We start from the raw sequence: 21,650 nt of genomic DNA, 5'->3' as shown, positions 1-21,650 counted from the left end.
GGCGACAGACTGTGTGGAGTTTGCACGTTCTCCCCGTGTCTGCGTGGGTTTCCTCCGGGTGCTCCGGTTTCCTCCCACAGTCCAAAGATGTGCGGGTCAGGTGAATTGGCCATGCTAAATTGCCCATAGTGTTAGGTAGGGGTAAATGTAGGGGTATGGGTGGGTTGCGCTTCGGCGGGTCGGTGTGGACGCGTTGGGCCGAAGGGCCTGTTTCCACACTGTAAGTAATCTAATCTAATCTCTCTGGAGTGAGGCTGCTTGTTATGCAATATCTAAATGATATCAATTAAAAATTTTGTAAATCAAGAAAAAGGATTGCAGCAGTGGTGTGGGGGTTTGGGGGCATGGTGTGGGGGTGAGGGGTGTGTTGGGTGGTGGGAACAGGTTGCCCAAGAATCTTTGTCTTTTGAATATTTAGCTTTGGGTCCACTCTTTGGCACTCCTGGAGTGCGTCGTTGATATGTTGGCACAGAATAGTATAGCACAGGAACCAGCCCTTCGGCCCATGATGCTGTGTTGAATGTGATGCTAAGTTAAACTAATTCCTTCTGCTTACCCTTGGTCCATGTGCCTTCATTGCTTGCATATTCATGTGCTTACCTAAATGTTTCTATCGTATCTGCCTCCACCACCACTCCAGATACCACCTGCACTTTGTTAGGGGTGGAGGGGGGTGGGGGGTTGGAGAAACAGCTTGTCCCTCATATCTCAGTTGAACTTTCCGCCTCTCACCTTAAATGCACACCCCTTACTATTAGACATTTCAATTTTGTCAATCCAATCTATGTATCTAATGATTTTATAGACTTCTTTCAAATCTCCCCTCAGTCTCCTCTGTTCCAGAGAAAATAACCTTACTTTGCTTAGCCTCTCCCTATATCTTATACCCTCTAATCTAGACTGCACCCTAGTAAACCTCTTCTGCACATCCTTCCTGTAATGTGATGGCCAGAAGTGAACACAATACTGGTCTAACTAAAGTATAGCCTAACCAAAGTCTTAGAAAGCTGCAACATGACTTGACCAATAAAGACAAGCATGCCATGTGTCTTTATTTACCACCCTATTTTTCTGTGGCAAGAGTTTCAAATTTCAAATATACAAAGTTTACTGTATTATACTGGTCTCCATGATATTCAAGGACTCAGTTGAGGGTGTGAATGAGAAGGCTGCCTGCCGCTAAGTTTTATGACAAAGTTACATTTTTATTTAAGTGGTTTAAGCTGTAACTAAAGTACATCAGTGATGCATTTACCTCCAGCAATGCTTTTCTATTACTTAGTGTGTATTTTTACATTGCTGTGGACCTCTTGAACATTTGTTGAACTGGCACATTCCTGGTTCCATAGGTGGCAGTTAATAAAACATTTGCTGTAGTTGCAGTGCAGGAATATGATCCTCAGTAGAGTTCAGAAAGTTCCTAGTTTGTGTGATTTGCAGTTAGTCGAGGATATTGGAGATTCAAGTTGGTGAATATGTTCCTTCTCCCTAAACAAAGCAGTTAATTGGTAAGAAGGGGTTGGTGATTATTTCTGATCTTAGAGTCAAATTAAGGCTTTTTGTTGTGTTTAGGGGTCTCATACGATGGACATCGTATCATCCGTCGTCATTTCCGCCACCTCCAAATGGACCCCACCACCAGAGATATATTTCCCTCCCCTCCCCTATCAGCGTTCTGAAAAGACCATTCCCTCTGTGACTCCCTCGTCAGGTCCACACCCCCCACCAACCCAACCTCCACTCCCGGCACCTTCCCCTGCAACCGCAAGAAATGCAAAACTTGCGCTCACACCTCCCCCCTTACTTCCCTCAAAGGCCCCAAGGGATCCTTCCATATCCGCCACAAATTCACCTCCACACACATCATTTACTGCATCAGCTGCACCCGATGTGGCCTCCTCTATATTGGGGAGATAGGCCACCTCCGTGCGGAACGTTTCAGAGAACACCTCTAGGACACCCGGACCAACCAAACCGTGGCTCAAACTTCAACTCCCCCTCCCACTCCACCAAGGACATGCAGGTCCTTGGACTCCTCCATCGCCAGACCATAGCAACATGATGGCTAGAGGAAGAGTGCCTCATCTTCCGCCTAGGAACCCTCCAACCACAAGGGATGAACTTAGATTTCTCCAGTTACCTCATTTCCCCTCCCCACAACTTGTCTCAGTCAAATCCCTCGAACTCAGCACCGCCTTCCTAACCTACAATTTTCTTCCTGATGTCTCCGCCCCCACCCCAACTCCGGCTTATCACCCTCACCTTGACCTCCTTCCACCTATCGCATTTTCAATGCCCCTCCCCCAAGTCCCTCCTCCCTACCTTTTGTCTTAGCCTGCTGGGCACACTTACCTCATTCCTGAAGAAGGGCTCATGCCCGAAACGTCGATTCTCCCGCTCCTTGGATGCTGCCTGACCTGCTGCACTTTTCCAGCAACACATTTTCAGCTCTGACAAGGAAAGTAATCAGTTGACCTCTTATAATTGTTTGACAGTATAGAAAACTGAAAGTTTTTCAAGCTCTTTGTCAGTCAGTTCCCATCAAATCTAAAAAGAAAACCAGGCAGCTCTGAAGTCAGTTTTAGCAAAAGTAGAGCTGGGCAGTGCAAAAGATATAATTGGTGGTGTTGATAATTTGGTTAGATTTAGTGGCATGTACAGATATATTTAATGTATTGGGATGAAAGATTTGCTGACAAATTATTCAGTTTGGAAAACCGATGAAACCAGATATGGAGTACATGACTGACCTTTACTTTGAAGAGCTACTTTAGGTACAGGAGTCAAGCAAGAAAATTGGATTTGTCAGCCACTAAAACCTTTGAATCATATCCTGGTCAAACTTGACTAGTAGACCTCAGATTGGATACGGTGTAGCCAACATATTAATTTTTAAGTTTTACTTATTTTCTTTTTCCTGATCAAAGCAGAACTGGAAGAACATCTCCCTACTTTCTCTCTGCCTGTTTTTAAAAAAGGATGCCCGCTATCAGCGAAATTGGGAAATATCAAAATTATCAAAATGTAGATGATTTTGCTGTTTCTAAGGACATGAAGCAACCATAGCTTTTAGTCTGAGACTAGCCTGATAAGGATTTTTAAGAAGCATATTCTCTTATCTTTTAATGTTACTCGCCTCTTTTTAACCTTTAACTATACTTATATTTCTGTGTTTGATGTTTCATTTTTTGAGGGGTGGTGGCGGGGGGTGGGAAGCATTTAGTAAGGAAGGAATGAAGATCCTGGTTGTTCCACCGAAGAAAATATTATAATTGGCTGCATAATTTTGAACAAGTCAGCTAAGTTCAGTTGAAGTGCGATATAGCTGTATGTCAAAAAGAAATAGAATCTTTGTTATAGCCAGTTGAGGGTTAGAAAGAGGGAAGCAAATTCACCACTCCTCGCCTGGTCATACAGATAATAGTAAGAAGATTTATATGGCTTTGCCAGAGATGAAGCACATTAGCTACGAGGAAAAAAATGGACTGTGTGGAGTTAGTGTTCAATTTATTTGAAGTATATAAAATTGAGGGACTCAGATAGCGGAGAAGAAGGGCATATTTTCTTTAGCAGGCAAGTCCATAACTGTGAAACACACGTTTGAAATAATTGACAAGGAATTTTCTTACAAAATAACCATTCATGGGATGTGGGGGTTACTGACTAGGCCAGTGTTTATTGGCGATCCCTAATTACCCAGAGGGCAGTTGGAAGTCAACCACCTTGCTGTTGGTCTGGAGTCACATACAGTCATGGTCAGAACAACAATTTTCTTCTCTAAATGACATTAATGAACTAGTTGTTTTTTTTCCCAACAATTGACAGTGGTTTCATGGTAATCATTAAACTCTTAGTCCAGGTTTGTTATTGAATTCAAATTCCAGCATCTGCTCTGACAGGATTCAAACCCAGGACTGGATCTCTTCATTAGTATTCTAACGATAGTATCATTCGGTCATCATCTGATTAGAACAGAGTTAGACCTCAAGACTAAAGGAGCTGAAGTATGCATTCAGTCCGTTAAGGCTGCCCTGCCATTTAGTGAGATCATGGTAAATCTGATCATCCTCGGCCTTGTTTGCCTGCCTTTTCCCCATAACCTTTTGATTCTGTTACAGATTTAAAACTCTATCTCCGGCTTGAATATATTTCATGAACCAGCCTTGACAGCCGTCTTATAGAAATGAATTCCACAGATTCATAACCATCTGAGAGAACAAATTCATCCTTACCTTTGCCTTAAATCTGTGACCCCTCATTCTGAGATTATGCCTTTTGGCCTTCCATTTTCCCACAGGGCATCTACACCGTCACATCCTCTAAGAATCTTGGATGTTGAGAAGATGTTTCCATTGGTAAAAGAGTCAAGGATCTGAGCGGAAAGCCTGAGAATAAAGGAAAGACATGTTAGAATGGAGATAAGGAGAAACCTCTTCAGCCAGAGAGTGGAGAATCTATGGAATTCATTGCCACAGAAGGCTGTGGAGGCCAGGTCATTGAATATATTTAAGATTGAGATGAATGGGTTCTTTTGTTTCTCAACCCCATTCTCCCACTTTCTCCCTATATTCCTTGATTCCCTGATCCTCTTGATACTCATCAGCCATCAGTCCCTGATTCCTCATACAGGGAGAATCAACTTCTCAGTGCCAATCCAATCAAGCCTCCTCAAGATCTTGTATGTTTCAATGAAATAATCTCTCCCTTTCTAAGCTCAAGAATAGAGATTCATTCTTTAGCTAATGAGTTGTGAGCAGTTTCTGTTCCACGTGACCTTGGAAGATCAGTTAAGAACTGCCCTTCTGTCTTGCAGCTGCACTTTAACACATTCTAGCCACTTGCTGTCTTTTAAGATGAAAATTCCTGAGTATTCTACACTAACTCCTTTACTGAATAAGACAACATCTATTCCATCAATAAGACTTAAACTCAATCACTTTTCATAATTCAGTGAAGTTGTCTAAACTCCTAGGTTTTTACGAGACAATCTCATCCATATCATTTTTCTCTGTAATTGTGGGGTCATATACTTTAATTTCACTTGCTAAATTCAGGCTGTGTGTCCTCGGATGTCTCTTATCAAACTGAATCTTACAGTCATCTGCACCTTTTTAATAGAACGCCCAGTGTATTGTAAGATTCTTTGTGTAAGGTAGACCCTGAAATTTTGGAATTACTTCTTTTCAAAAACACACTTTTCTCATTCCTAAAGAAGGGCTCATGCCCGAAACATCGATTCTCCTACTCCTTTGATGCTGCCTGACCTGCTGCGCTTTTCCAGCAACACATTTTCTGCTCAAAATCTTCGCCAGGATTGGTTGTCCCCTGAGACTTCACTGGATAGTTCAGTCATTTCACGCAGACATGAAGGGCGTCATTCTGTTTGATGGCTCTTCAGAGACCTTCAACATTCACTGCGGTGTGAAGCAGGGTTGTGTGCTTGTCATCACCCTGTTTGACCTCATTTTAGCAGTCATGCTGAAGCACATCTTTGGAACATCAACTGTTGGTTTCTGCTGCCACACCAGATTGGACGGGAGGTTGTTCAGTCTCTCCGGCTGAGGGCAAAAACCACGGTTCGTGAAGTCCTCATCAGGGACATGTTGTTTGCAGATAATGCAGCACTGGTAATATATTCGGAAGAGCAACTGCAACACGTAATGGACAACTTCTCAAGAGTCTGCCAGGTCTTCCGCTTGACCATCAGCTTGAAGAAGACCAACGTGTTGGGTCGAGGTGTTGTGCACCCCCTCCCCCCAATTATCATAATCAACTACGAGCTGGAGGTGTCCACAAGTATACGTACCTGGGCTCCATCATCACGGATAGTCTCTCCCTAGACTCTGAGATCAACAGATAGAACAGCCTCAACGTTCATCAGGTTGACACAGAGAGTCTGGGAGAGCAGAAAGCTGATGACTCTCACCAAAGTTGCAGTCTATAGGGCCTGCATCCTCAGCACACTGCTTTACGGCAGCAAGAATTGGAGCCTTTACTCCAGGAAAGAGCGCCGTCTCAATGTCTTCCACCTTCGCAGCCTGAGACACATCCTGAACATCAAGTGGACTGACTGAGTCACTAACAATAAATCCTGGCCTGTGCCCAGACACCCAGCCTCTTCACCCTGCTCCAACAATGCCATCTCTATTGGCTGGGCCACGTACACCGCATATCAGACAGGAGAATCCCAAAAGACCTGCTGTATGGGGAACTGGTCTTCAGCAATAGAGCACAAGATTGGCCCCATCTTCATTTCAAAGATGTCTGCAAGAGAGACATGAAGTCACTGTCCATGAACGTAGAGAGTTGGGAGGACATTGCAAGCGATCGCTCTCACTGGAGGCTTGAATTACAGAGGCCTGAAAAGAGAAGAGAAGCTGAGGCTTGCTGCTGAACAGAAATGCACCTGCTGATAAAAGAGCAAGACAACACAAGACAAACAAGACAATAGCACCTTGAAGTGCAGTCACTGCAGCTGAGACTGCCACTCCCGTGTGGGCCTCTACAGCCACAACAAAAGCTGCTCTGCCAACAAAGATTGAAGCAAGGCTTCCCAGGCACAGATCCATGGTCTCACGCGATTACCAGATGCCACTCAACAAACAGGAAGACACAGCACACCTAGAGACTCCAGCCACACTTCTGTATGTCAAAGCCATCTCTGAGATGACGACCAGACTACTCCGATCCCTTGGTACCATGTAGCCCACAAAGCTTCCAACACACTGAAACAGGTACTGATAAATCTAAAGGACCCCATACCAACAACCACAGAATGAACGTCGTATACAAAATGCCCTGCAAGGACTGTAACAGGCACTACATTGGACAGACGGGCAGGAAACTAGCCACTAGTATACATGAACACCAACTTGCCGCCAAAAGACATGACTAGCTATCACTAGTGTCCTTACACATAGATGAAGAGGGACACCAGTTTGATTAGGACAGGACATCCATCCTAGGACAGGCTAAACAAAAACACGCACAGAAATTCCTACAAGCCTGGCATTCAAAAAGGAACTCCATTAACAAGCATGTTGATTTGGACCCCATTTACCAACCTCTCAGAAAAAGAACTGGAAGTGATATTACTCTCCACAGCAGACCAAAACACATGAATAGAAAGCAGGTCAGAACACCAGTGCTTCATCAGAGGCTCACTGATCGTGTTACCTAGCATGGTGACTAAACATCTGAGAACAAATCTACCAGCTCAACGAGCAAGCTTATAACCAGAACCAGAACCTGATACAAACCTTCGCACAAATCGCAATCATATCCTTTTTTGATTTCTTTTTTTTATATAGATATTTTTATTGGGAATTTAACATTTTGACAAATTTACAAAAATAAGCAGAATTTTCAAGCACAAACATTAATATAAAAATAGATCTTAAATATATAATCATCAAAATTCAACTAATCCACAATCATCCAGAGTGTATAGTTGAGTCGCTTACATCCTTCAAATAAGAGAAAATGTTCTCTAATACACTCATAACAGTATGATAAAAAGGAAGCTATTTCCAAACAATAAGAACAAAAAAAATTAAACATGTTTGAATGGAGATCTTCCCCCTTGTTCTCAGGGGGCCTTACTACCTTTCCAACGTTCCACCATATCCTCTCCCAAACAGTGTCCCACCCTCGACCCGGGCGGTCCTTAATAGGATTTAGATATAATACCGAGCTAGAGTTAACAGTGAGCGCCGCACCCCCACTCCTCCCCACCCATACCTGAGTATATCTAATAGCATCAATGCCACGTACAAACACACATAACTATAAAATTACAACTCCAACAGATTACAGTTAAGTATAATAACATAGCAAGGAAGACAACCCCGCTCCCAGAGGCAAAAGTAAAGTATAATAAAGTATCCATTTCTCCCCACGGAGTGTGGGAGAGGCAAGCCAACATAAATTGTCTCTTACGATTTATTTAACCGAGTCTAAAAGTTTCTTGGCCTCTTCTGGTGATCTAAAATTATACTCGGATCCTTCGTGGGTAAAGCATAACGTCGCTGGGTAGTGTAAGGTGTATTGAATATCTAAGTCCCTTAAACATTTCTTCACCTCATCAAACGCCTTCCTTCTTCGTGCCAAAGCCGGGGAGAAGTCCTGAAATAACATAATCTTGGATCCTTCATGAATCATAGCTTTAGGATCCTTTCCAAGCTTTCTGGAGGCATCCAGGAGTATCTGCCTCTCCCGATAACTCTGCAGCCGGAACAGGACCGGGCGTGGGCGCTGGTTTGGGCCAGATCCGCGTACTGCGACCCGGTAGGCCCACTCCACCCTTACCCGATCAGTTTCAGCCCCCAGGTTTAAAAGCTGGGACAGCCATCGCTCCAGAAATGCTGCTAACTGTCCTTTCCCTTCTTGTTCTTGAAGGCCCAGCAACCGAATATTCTTTCTCCGATTTCTGTTGTCAATATCATCCATGTAGATTTCAAAGGCCCTGATTCTCTGCTCGAGGGTTTGCACCTGTTCTGCAGCTGTTTGAGCTGCAGCCTCGGAGGTCGTGGCCTTTAGTTCCGCCCCCTCCACTCGGCCCTGTAATTCTCCAATAGTTTGATTCTGTTTCTGCAGCTTTTCTTCGAATGCATTCCATCTCTGTCGGGATTCTGCGATGAAATTGACGAGTGTCGATTCCAATCTAGCAATCATCTCTATAAGGCCTGTTTTTACATCAGCTGCAGCCAGAGGAGAGGAGGGTGGGGGAGGGGTCTTTGTTTTCTGAGAGCTGCGGGGTCCCTTTGATTTACTCATTATCCACTCAGTATTAGACTATTTAAATATAATAATCAGCAGCTAATTAAGATTAAAGAAATTTTTTGGGTGGTTTGGCAAGTGTGGTGGGGGCAGGAAACCCACTTTTCCCAGGTTTTGGGAAGGGCTCTGTAGAGTCAGACTTGCTGAGTCGCCGCCATCTTGGATCTCCCACCCAAACTGCTCATAATACCTCAACAGAACATCTTCCTGAGATGTACCTATCTTATTGGTAACTGCATAGATCACAACACCTGAATCCTTTCCCCACTGACTCCAAGTTCCTCTCCAGTAGAGAAGATATGTCCTGAACTGGGAACAAGAAACTCATATGTACTGGACAAGGGTACCATTCGAGGCTTCCACATTGTAAAATGCTGGATCCTCATACCTGCCTCACTCACAGTCTTACCCTGCTGTCTCTGACCATGGACAAAAATTTGATGTAATTAACCTTAGCAGTATGATTGCTTCCTGAAACAATGTATTGTTTTCCTAATAGTTGTCTTTTTTTTTTGGAATGTTTTGTGGAGGAGATGGTGTTTTACCCATTCATAGCCATTGAAATGCAGGATCAGAAAGCATTTTATACTGTTATGGTTTTAAAAAAATGCCTGCTTTATCATTATCTGATCTTACAGGTTCAACTATAATTGTGAGAGAAACTACTTTGATGCCAAATATCCATGGACTTCCAGCTCTCATCTGTTTGTTGTTCGCTCCAGTTGTAGAACTAAGGTACATGTAAAAATATGCTTGAGAATCGCTGCATAAAATTTCATTTATTTTATGTCTTTCTCTTTTGTCACTTTAAACATTCTTCCTTTAACCAGACTAGTGATCTGGGTCACTTCTCTATAAAACTATCTGTGGTGTCCGATGAGTGTATTTGTAAAGAAGCATTTTTGATGATGTGATGATATTGAATTTAAAATTTCCAAATGGTAGGCATATATTCTTTCTCTTAGAGCTGTGTATCTTTGCCTCTGAACACAAGCATCAGTTGTCAAAACTGCTCAAAGATTCTGGTTGATGCTTGTCTTCAGCAGCCACAATGAAGCATGTGAGAATAGCACACAAGTTATAATTTTAGAGGTAGGATGGTTGTACCTTTTGGTGTTTTTGATTGTCCTCGCCGAGGCTGATTGTTAATTTTCTGTTTCTACAGAACTGAGAGACTGAGAAAATATTACACTGGTGCTTTGTGTGGCTTAGGGTGGAATCCAATAAACAATGCCCCTCTATTGGAGGAACATGATCTGGAAGTTGTTTTTGATGTGCATTTTGATGTAAATGATATTATGGAGGTAGTGTGCCAATACCGTGTGATTTGCTAAGAAACTTAACTGTTCTCCACCTGAATTCCATCTATAATATTTTTAAATTTTGTTAAAGGGTTGACCCGTGCCTTCTGGATAATAATTTATTTTACATGAAATTTCTTAAGTTGTGTAATTGAATTTCAGGTGGCTGATATTTGATTGTGAATATTCACAAATTGAAGATTTAAAATTTTGAAATACTACTTGCTGTTTGGTAAACATTTAGAAATTATGCTAACTATCTGAAACTAAAGATAATTTAATAATGATACAATAGCTAGTTAGGAAGGAAAGTTGAGACTTTGTTGGTTGAGCTTTCTTATTGTTGACATCAGATTTCCAAATGTTAAATTAGTTAAAATTAACTTGCATCATTTGATATGTAGTCACCTTTCATTTAAAAGCTGAAATATTTTTTACTTAATAAACTCTAGGGAAGTGTAATCTAGCAGGAGGAAGACTCTGGATGTAAATTTGCTCACTGAGCTAGAAGGTTCGTTTTCAAAAGTTTTGTCACCATATTAGGTAGCATCAGTGAGCCTCTGGTGAAGCACTGGTATTGGTGACCCGCTTTCTATTTGTGTTTAGGTTTCTTTGGGTTGGTGATGTAATTTCCAATTCCTTCTCTCAGACGGTAGTAAATGGGGTCTAAGTCGATCTGTTTGTTGAGAGTGTTCTGGTTGGAGTGCCATACTTCTAGGAATTCTTGTGCATGTCTGTATTGACTTTTCCTAGGTTGGATGTGTTGACCCAGTCGAAGTGGTGTCCTTCCTCATCTGTATGTAAGGATAGTAGTGAGAGTGGGTCATGTCTTTTTGTGGCTAGTTGATGTTCATATCCTGGTGGCTAGTTGTCTGCTTGTTTGTCCAATGTAGTGTTTGTTACAGTTCTTGCAATGTATTTTGTAAATGACATTAGTTTTGCTTGTTATCTATATAGGCTCTTTAAAGTTCATTAGCTGCTGTTTTAGTGTCTTGTGGGCTACCATGATGCCAAGACATCTGAGTAGTCTGGCTGCCATTTCTGAGATGTCTTTGGTGTATGGGAGAGTGGCTAGGGTTTCTGGACGCATTTTGTCTTCTTGTTTGGGTTTGTTGCTGAGAAATCGGCGGATTGTGTTCATTGGGAACCCCTTCTTTTTGAATACACTGTGTAGTATTTTCCTCTGCTCTGCGTAGTTTCTCTGTGCTGCAGTGTGTGGTGGTTCATTGAAATAATGTTCTAATGTTGCTTTGTTTGTGGGTGTCGAGATGATTGTTTCTGTAGTTCAGTATTGGTCTGTATGTGTTGTTTTCCTGTACACGCTAGTTTGAAGTTCCCCATTGGTTGTTGGCTCAACTATGACATCTAGGAATTCCAGTTTGTTGTTGTTTTTTCTCCTTTTTAGTGAATTTTATGCCAGTAGGATATTATTGATGGTCTTGAAGGTTTCTTCCAATTTGTTTTGTTGAGTGATGACAAAGGTGTCATTCACATAGTCCACACAAAGTTTAGGTTGGATGGTTGGTAGAGCTGTTTGTTCAAGTCTCTGCATTTCTGCCTCAGCTAAGAACCCTGATATCGGGGATCCCAAGGGTGTTCCGTTGGTTTGTCTGTAAGTTTTGCTATTGAAAGTGAAGTGGGTGGTAAGGCATAGGTCTGCCAGCTTGATGACATTGTCCTTGCTGGTGAAGTTGATGGTGTTTGGTGTATGTGTCTTTGCTTCTTCTAATAGTGTAGTCAGTGTTTCCTTGGCCAGATTGATGTTGATGGATGTGAACAGGGCTATTACGTCAAAGGAGACCGTTGTTTCATCCTCTTCTATCTTGGTGTCTTTGGAATTCAGGAATTCTTGGGTGGAGTGCTGTGAGTCTTCTGCTAAGTGTTTTAGTCTTTGGTGTAGCTCCTTGACTAATCTGTATGTTGATGTGCCTTGCAAGAACTGTAGCAAACACTACATTGGACAAACAGAAAACTAGCCACCATGAAACATGAATATCAACTAGCCACAAAAAGATGTGACCCACTCTCACGAGCATCCTTACATACAGATGAAGAAGGATACTACTTTGACTGGGATGACTGGGACAACACATCCATCCTAGGACAAGCCAAACAGAGATCCGCACGAGGATTCCTGGATGCATGGCATTCCAACCGGAACTCTTATCAACAAACACACCAATGACACCCACCACCCTCTGAGAAAAGAACAGGAAATGATGACATCACAGGAAGTGACATCACCAACAAGGAAACCTAAACACACAAATAGAAAGCAGATCACAAATGTCAGTGCTTCATTGGAGGCTCACTGATGATGTTACCTAGTACAGTGCCGAAACTTGTGAAAACGAACCTTCCAGCTCAGTGAGCAAACTTAGATCCAGGACCTCAACCTGAGCTATAGATCTTCTCATAACTCGCTAAGAACAAGGCTGTTTATCTGGTGATAAATTGTCTAAGGATATAAGATGTAATATTTTTTGGCAATGGGTTTACGTACAGCTTCGTAAAATAATTCTGTACTTGGAAGAATGAAAATTTCTTTTTAATTCATGTACAAATAATGCCACTTTCATAGGGATTTGAGTCTGAAATCAATTCTGCTCTATTGTGCATAATGGGTCATTGCATTGCTAATTTGCATTATTTTTGACATCTTATGAAAGAAATCGAATTTATGACTGCACAAGTGTTAAGGCTGCTTCTTCGTGATGTTGAAAGGTGATAGGAAGTATTTTAACATTTAACTAAATTGCTACATTGCCCTTGAAATTCATTCAAATAATGAAAAATTGTTTGTTCTGAAATCTGAACTCCACACTGAAATTACAAATTAATTCTGTGGTTCAAGATCAGTTTAGTATAATTTCAGATGGACACAGTCGTTTTGATATGTGACACTGCTGTTAAGTATATAATCATTCTCGTGTCAAATATTTAACAATAAATTTCTGTTCTCCAAATATCTGTTAGCTACCTCAAATAGATTTCATCTTCTGTAATGAGTTACGGGCCAGTATATTTGTCAGTCTTCTCAGACTGAGTTCTTGAGTTTGTGTGTTGATAGAATGGAATTATTTTTTTCCATCAACTTTTTTTTAATCAACTTAGCTACGTATTGGATAGATTCAACAAAATGTTTCTTATCTTGAAATTGTTGAAAAATTATGTTTGAACCTTTACCTTTAGATAAACCTACTGCGGAGCACAATTAACATGCTAGTTTGTGATGGACTACTGCGTTCAGGAAATCATGAGAAAATACGTAAACTGCAAAATGAAGCCCGGCAGAGACTTATAGAGTAAGGCCACCTAGAATGCTATAATAATTGTCCTGATAACATCCAGAGAACGTGTTGCTTACACAATTGGAAGACGAGAAGATGGTCTCTTTAGAATTTGGCATTTGAAAACGTTGAAGTCACATTGTTAAACTTGTAAATTCTAAATATTAGTACATTATAGGCAAGTTCAAAAGAATGAAATGTATTATATCCAGAACATTCAGAATGAAGTATATTACAAATGGAGTACTTTGTACTAGTACATGCTACTGAATTCCAAAAAAACCACTCGAAGCCTAAAAGTAGCACTTTTCTTCATTGGATGTAGGTGTCACTGCCACAGCTACAGTCACCATTTGTTGCCTGTGCATGATTAATTTTGAACTGAGTGGCTTGCTAGACCATTGCAGAAGTTAACCATATTTCTTTGGGTTTGGTGTCACATGTAAGCTAACCTGGGTATGGATAGCAGATTTATTTCCCTAAAGCAGATTCATGAACCAAATGAGTTCTTACAACAATTGACAATAGTTTTATGATGATCAACACTAAGATTATCTTCACATTTGGATTTATTAATTGAGTTTAAATTCTAATAACTGCTATGATGGAATTTGAGCCCCTGTGCCCAGAGCAGATGGTGGCACAGTGGTTAGCACTGCTGCCTCACAGCGCCAGAGACCCTGGGTTCAATTCCCGACTCAGGCGGCTGACTCTGTGGAGTTTGCATATTCTCCTCGTGTGTGCGTGGGTTTCCTACTGGTGCTCCGGTTTCCTCCCACAGTCCAAAGATGTGCAGGTCAGGTGAATTGGCCATGCTAAATTGCCCATAGTGTTAGTGAAGGGGTAAATGTAGGGGAATGGGTGGGTTGCGCTTCGGTGGGTCGGTGTGGACTTGTTGGGCCGAAGGGCCTGTTTCCACACTGTAAGTAATCTAATCTAATTATCCTGGATGTTTTTATTACTTGTCCATTGATATTAGCACTATGCCACCATCTTCCTCCCCCAGAAAAAGATTGAGAATGTCTCTGTGAGATAATAAACATCAGGGTTTTTTTTTACCATTCCTAAGAACTTAGTTGCATAATTTGTGAATTGTTCAAGGAGCAAAGTGGCAGCTAGTGAAGGTAGGGTGAATGAGTGGGGAAAGAAGAGGTGACGGAACGCAGTTTGTAGAGAGATGAGGTGGAAGAAAGAGCATTTCAGAAAAGGCAAATGGGAAATTGGAGGTGAATAAAATCCAAAGGGCTGATGGGAAAGAGGTACACAGGGAAATTGAAGAATGAGTATGCAATTCTTCTTTAAGCAGGAAAAGGAATGGCACACTTTCCTGTTTTCTAGAAAAGAGCTAGGACACTAAACTAATTTCTTTAAAAGAGATGGTGGATTTAATCACCTTATTCTAAAGCAATATAAAATATTCTTCAGTTCACTATTTATTTTATTCTGGCTGTTTTTATTTAAAGTGCTAACTTATTTGCATGAAATTGTCATTTGGATTTTTCTCCTTTCAGGAAATTTTGTGATCACTTCAGTACTTGATTTTTGATCATTTTGGCTTACTCAATTTGAGAAGAGAATTTTGTACAGTGTTACTATCTGCAAGTCATTGTTTAAAATTAGAACATCCAAAATGAAATGTATTACAAATGGAGTACTTTGAAAGCAATCTACTAGTATAACATGTTGCCGAATTCGAAATAAATCACTCGAAGCTTAGAAGTAGCACTTTTCTTCAAAGATGGCATTGTTTACGTTGGTTGATCCTGTGTGGTCACTTCTATGGAATTTTGCAATACAGAGGAACCTCGATTATCCACAGGACATGGGTGGGGAGTATTTTGCTTGGATGATTGAATATTTGGATAATACAGTTTATCCAAACATCGGGACCTTGAGATTTTGTTTGGATAATCTGAAATTCGGATAATCGATATTCCTCTGTAAATGATTCTGCACTCAGGAAGATCTCCCATGAGACAGTCCTGCAAATTTAAGCAATGTTTTGATATTACTAATGTGACACGACTGATCACCTATTGATATCATGCCAATATTGTGCCGGGACAGGTTCTAACAAGATCCTGATTTTTGGTCTGTTTACAGCATATTCACTGGAAAGAAGCTGAGAGAAAGTATTACACCACAATACTGTGAAAGACCATACAAGTGGAATCAGGTAGATATATAATTTCAACATAATCCTCAATTCATGCTACATGACAACAGACATATGTCTATCTGTATTTTTCAAATCATGAACACAATAATATTCCAATTTAAATGTAAACAAAACTAATCATTTTGTTGCCTTTCAAGATCGCTAGTTTCAATTTTTGCTGTGTTGTCACAGCAGTGCTAAGAAATGTAGGATTGATTTCTACTGGCAGGGTAGAGAAAGATGATCATCTTTCTTTACACTCATCATATATTCTTCTTAATAAGTTATGTGATTTCGAGCAGAAAGTATTGGAGTCCTTTGTCTTTCTTTTACTATGAAATAAAGCATTCAGGAGAGGACAATAAAGGAAAGATAATGTAAATCATAACACAGTTTATCTACTCAAAACCAGGGAAGGAGAAATCAGTCAATTTCATATCCCGGCTCTTAGATTCTGCTTCAGCATACCTGAAACCGTCTCATCATCATAGAGCAGACATGCCATCTACCAGTTGAAGTCTTGGGAAAGATGAATTTCAGAGTTTGAAGCTCTAATGTTGTATTTCATTCATACTGCACTAGTATTAACACGTTGTACTGAAAAGACAGGAGAAATGGCCTGGCTGCTACCTTTGTTTGCCACTAAAGTTATCAACTTGAACTGCTACAGGTACATGTAAATGTATTATGAAATAGTTGCCAACAATTCTACTTGTTATTTTTGAGAGGATATATTTTATTATATAGTTGAAATCTGTCATTTTTATTTTGCTTTACTCCTGAAGGAACTGGTAATTGGGAAAATAGATTACCATATTGCATTGTGAATATATCCTAAGTGATTTACATGGTGAAAGACTTTTAGTGAATTTTTGATAATGATTTCTGTTGTGATTGCGAGACTATTTGCGGAGTAGTGGACAGAGGAATCAGTGGTGATCTGTAATGCCGTACTTTTGCTCCTTTTGCACTTCATATAATTTCTGGAATATTTCCCATGTGGATAGGCAGTTCGATGTAATGTTCCTCTTATTTTATCTTGTAATTCCTGGGAGTAGAGGAGTGCCAGGGCTACCTTTTCAGGTTGGAAAATCTTAAGAGGCTGCTTGGAGGATTATGCAATAAGCAAATTTCAAACATCCAAGCAAGGAGCAGGAGAAGCCCCTCAAACTTGCTCTGCCATTTAATAACATCAAGCATCAACATCAACATGATTGTAACCTCAACCTGCCTGCTCCTGAGACCATTCCAGCTCACTCTTAGCAAGAATCTATCCACATCTGCCTTAAAGATATTTTTTAAAACTGTTTCTACTGCTTTTTTCTCAAAGAAGGTTCCAAAGGTACTGAACATTCCTTGAGAAAAAGTATTGTTTCTTTTTTTTCAAATGGGTAAACCTTTATTTTTAAGCAGTAAAAACATGGCATTTTAAATGGGAAAATCATAGATGTTAGGAATTTGTGGAATTTAATTTTATTGCTATGTCCTATTGCTCCATGCAATATTTAAATTTAGATTAAGTTGCTTTGAGAGATGATGTGATTGAAGAAAGGCTGCCATTGGCTTTAAAAATGGTTTAAATAATTCAAGATGGTTTGAACATTTTGATCTTGATCATAATGACCTTCTTGTTAATCTGATTGGATTTCATGTAATATAATTTAAATTGAAAAATGTCAGGATTCACTAAGAAGAACATGTGTTGAAAGAATACATCAAGATAGTTCAATAAATATTTTTCTTGTATGTGTTTGTTTCTTTAGGTGGATCCCAGTCTTCTCTTGAACCAGTCCAGGGAAGAAAGCAAAATAGTTCTATACCAAATGCATTCCATAGTGTTGCTGAATCCTTAAGCCATTGAAATAAAGATGTGGCACTGTTCAGAATTACTGACTTAAGAAGAAAAGGATTGGAACCAGTTAAACTCCCAAAATATCAAAAATGCTCATGTTGGTTTTCAGTTGAATGCTTCCTGCTTTGGAAGAAACAATTATAGCTGATGGAACAGAAATGGCCTTTAACACAAGATGTTACACTTGCTTAATTTCTGGATTAGAAGGTACTAAAGTACAAGCAATTGCTTTAAAACCAGTAATGTGATCCAATTGCAAGCTTATTTTGGGAGCAGTAAATCTGGTTTTGGCTTTCACTTTGATTACAAATTGATGCATTATGATTTGTTTTATTTGTAAGGGGGCATTGAAGCTAGTTGCATGCTAATTAAGGCTAAAAATTATTACATGAGCAAAAGGTTTGAAAATACTATTGGCTATATTGCTAAGCACTTCTTATTTGATTTATTTAAGTTGTTCAAAGAAGCAATGTTCCATCAGATATCCCATTGCTGCATAAAGTACAGAAGAAATATTTTGTTCATTGTAGCATTATTTTGTTTAAACTTGTTAATAAAAAACACACATTTTGAACCATTAAGTTATATGGATGAATTTTAAATGTTTTGCAGTGCCAATACAGTCCTCATATATATGTCAAAGTGTTTTGAGGAACACTGCCTAAGCAAAACCAGAACAAAAAATGTTCCGCGTGTCCTTTGAAAAGATGGGTACAACTAAGTCCCATGCGGGTACTAATGACAACACCTTTTATTCAGAAGAAATTAGATCAATTAAAAGAGAAGTTATTAAGTAGGAGAACATTTTGTCTAAGGGAGAAATGGTGGATAAAGACTGGTTTGACATCTTTGGGATGGAGTGTGGGCTGGAGGTGGAGATAGATTTAGATACCAGTGATGAATAGAAGATGGCAAGTGGAAACTACTAAAGTGGTTATCAAAAGAATCACAGACATAAGTCAGGAGAACTGAGTGAGACTGGAAGAAAATTATTTCAAGGGGCTTGGAGTGTAAGAGTCAGAAAATCTTAATGCAACTGTGCAAGGTGCTGGTGAGACTGCATCTGGAGTAATGCGAGCTGTTTTATTCCCCTTATTTAAGGAAATACGTTATTTCTTTTGGAGGCAGTTCACAGAAAGTTCATAAGGATGATCCCAGATATGGAAGGATTGCCTTATGAGCAAAGGCTAAACAGTTTGGGACTCTACTTGCTGGAGTTCAGAAGAATGAGGAGTGATCTCATTGAAACATGTAGGATTCTTAAGGAATGTAAGGGTAAATGCTGAGAGGATGTTTACCCTCATGGGAGAATCTAGGACTAGAGGGCACAGTCTCAGAATAAAGGGGTGCCAATTTAAGATGGAGATGAGGAGGAATTTCTTCTCTGAGGGTTGCAAGTCATTGAAAGTTCTTTCTACAGTGAGCTTTAGCAGAGTCTTTGTTTATATATTTAAGGTTGAGGTAGATAAATTATTTCAGTCAGAAAATCAAGGATTATGGAGAAAACATAGGAAAATGAGTGTGAGGAATGTCAGATCAGTCCTGATCCTGTTGAATGGTAGGCTAGGCTCAATGGACCAAACAGACTACTCCTGTTCCTACTTGTGGTCTTAAGATTAAAACAGGATGAGTTTAGACAGGTCAGAGAGTCTAAAATAATAGCTTTGCTCAGGAAGTCCTGTTTGTGGAACTTTGAGTTGAAAGACTGAGATTGGAAGCTGTTGATGGAAGATCTCTGAAGGAATTGAGGACAGTGACCGTTTTGGATACAACAGCTTGACATTCATTAATGGTGACGTAGACCTTGGAAGTAGAAGGAAGTGTCAGAGTTGCCTGAATCAGAGAGAATGGATTATAGCAAGTTTAGAGGAAAACCGATTAGAGTAAGTAAGGGCCGTAGAGAAATTGGAAACTGTTGGAGTGGTATTGTCCAACTCAATAAAAAGATAGGTAGAGATAGGAGACCAAAAGGAGGGGTGCAGATGGAGGAAGAACAAGAGTCAGGTGAATAGATTCGCTAACTGCAGGGACTCCTGATCAAAGAAATGTGTACTGAGATGAAGGGAGTAGAGAAAAACTCAACATTGTCCTGAGCTGAAAAACCATTAATGTGTGGCACGAAGTGATAAAACCTCAGTTCTAAAGCAGAGTTTTCTAAACCTGCAAACTCCGATCCAAAAACCACATATACTGCACTTTCCATTACATTAAACAGACTTTCTCTAAAAATCTTAAGTTTAACAGCATGAACAGAAGAAACTTTTCCAATTCTTTATTTTCTGAAAAAGTAATCGAACTTGAAAGTTAACTTTTTGCTTTGCACAAATACCATCCAACCTGCTGAGCAGGTGACCTTACATTTGCCAGAAGTAGTCTGTCTTATTTTAGCTAATCATCACCCTGCATTCTTTAGAATGTTTTTCTTAAATCTATCCTTCCATATCTCTGTACTAAAGAAAGTAGCCTCTGCTTTATTCACCTCCCCACTAGGCTGAAATTCCACATCCCTGGTACATTATAACATTACTATAGAGAGTTGAGCACAGCTTAGTCCATCACAAAGCAAACAACATTATCAAAGACCCATCCCACCCTGGTTATACACTCTCCCACCCTCTTCTGTTAGGCAGAAAATATAAAAGCTTGTATACATGTATGAATACATTCTTTCTTGCTGTCATCAAACTTTTGAATGAACTGTCAAACGTTAATCTCTCACAGCACCTTCTCTGTGGCTGTAATCCCACCCCATCCTATTCTTGTAACCCTGCATTTCCCTGGCTAATTCACCAAGAAAATCCATGCAGACACGGGAAGAATATGCAAACTCCATATAGATAGTCACTTGAGTATGAAATCTAACTCCTGGCCCTGGTACTGTGAGCCATGGTGTTGCCCAGATGTGTTGTAATCTTTAAAAGGACATGGACTGGTGGAATGAACAGATAAGTGGCTTATTTAATTTGTTGCAGAGAAATGTGACATAAATCATCAATTGATAAGAAGGATGAGGAGAGCTACAAACAAAAGGTTGCAATCCAAAGTAAGTGCAGGTGTATTAGAATCTATGGCTTGATGTGCACAAACCACTGAAGGTGATGAGATCCATAAAACAATGCTTTTGTAGTAAAAACATTCTGTACAAATGCAAGGGAGTTGTGATGAACCAGTTTAAGCCTCATTTGGAGTATAGTGTCCAGCACTGCCGTGACCAGGAAAGATTTGACTGCATTGTAGATGCAAGTCTTGTCACTAATTCTGTCGATGAGGATTGACAACCTGAAGAGTAACTGGAGCTCTGATACAAGTTTACAAAATCATGAGGGAGTCATTCTAAAATACCATCAAATTGATATCCAGATTTGCAGACAGATGACAAATCGGGTGACTCTGAGCTATTTTAAGAAGTGTTAGAGAATTGGAGTTATTGGTGTACTGAAGAATCAAAGAATCAGAGAGATGTACAGCGCAGAAACAGACCTTCTGTACAACTCATCCAGTCTGATCAGATATCGTTATCTAATCTAGTTTCATTTGCCAGAACCTGGCCCATATCCCCCTCAACTCTTCCTATTCATATACCCAAGCAGGTACAATTTTAAATGGTATAATTGTACCAGCCTCCACAGATGTAGTGCAGAAGTGACCACTGGAAAGAAAAATAGTGGAACGTTGGAGGTCACCATGAGATCCAGAGACAGGGTCAAAAAGGCATTTGGCTGGGGAACCAGATTGAAGGTGAAACAAGGTAGGCCAGTGATAGGATAAACCCATAGTGCAGTAGCAGTCTGGAGTGTATGGGATTTGTAACTTAGGCAGGTGTTTTAAATTTTAAACGGCCGAACAGCCGTTCAGAAACAGTTTATTTTTAGGGCCTAATCTGGTATCTGAGCACATGGATGTACAAAAATTGAAGATGCAACATATTAGTGTTCAATAGATAATTGAAGGTACATTCTATATTTGGGAGGAGGCACTGTAGGACGGAACATTGAATGCGGTGTATGAAATAAGAATGGGGATGGAGTAGATTATGGAGATCTGAATGCACGGAGTCTTTTCGGGAATGTATCCTAGAGGTATGAATGCACTTTGCTTCCAAAGGTTGTAGAATGGAGAATGACTGGTGTGCAAGAGAGAGGGCTGTATCTTAGAGAGTGCATTAAACAGTGGGGTGTAGAATGGCTATTGCTTAATGTGTTTTGACGTCAGGCGGTGGCTGATTGGCTCTGCCAACACCGCCTCCTTTTGCTTCTCTTGGTTCCTCAGTC

The 21,650-nt window shown here is 40.2% G+C and overlaps 1 protein-coding gene across 1 annotated transcript in view; it reads left to right on the top strand.

Moving 5' to 3' along the window:
- Positions 1 to 17,380, top strand: part of tdrd9 (tudor domain containing 9) — a 139,370-nt gene extending 121,990 nt beyond the window's left edge. The window contains 5 exon segments of the mRNA XM_060828974.1: positions 9,417 to 9,513; positions 9,944 to 10,082; positions 13,272 to 13,384; positions 15,473 to 15,545; positions 17,291 to 17,380. Coding sequence (XP_060684957.1) covers positions 9,417 to 9,513; positions 9,944 to 10,082; positions 13,272 to 13,384; positions 15,473 to 15,545; positions 17,291 to 17,380 — 512 coding nt within the window.
- Positions 17,381 to 21,650: the final 4,270 nt, after the last annotated feature.

This window comes from Hemiscyllium ocellatum, chromosome 8, assembly GCF_020745735.1.
Source record: "Hemiscyllium ocellatum isolate sHemOce1 chromosome 8, sHemOce1.pat.X.cur, whole genome shotgun sequence".
NCBI classification, from domain to species: Eukaryota; Metazoa; Chordata; class Chondrichthyes; order Orectolobiformes; family Hemiscylliidae; genus Hemiscyllium; species Hemiscyllium ocellatum.
The sequence above is the reverse complement of the archived record's forward strand: the minus strand, read 5'-3'. Positions and strand labels throughout refer to the sequence as shown.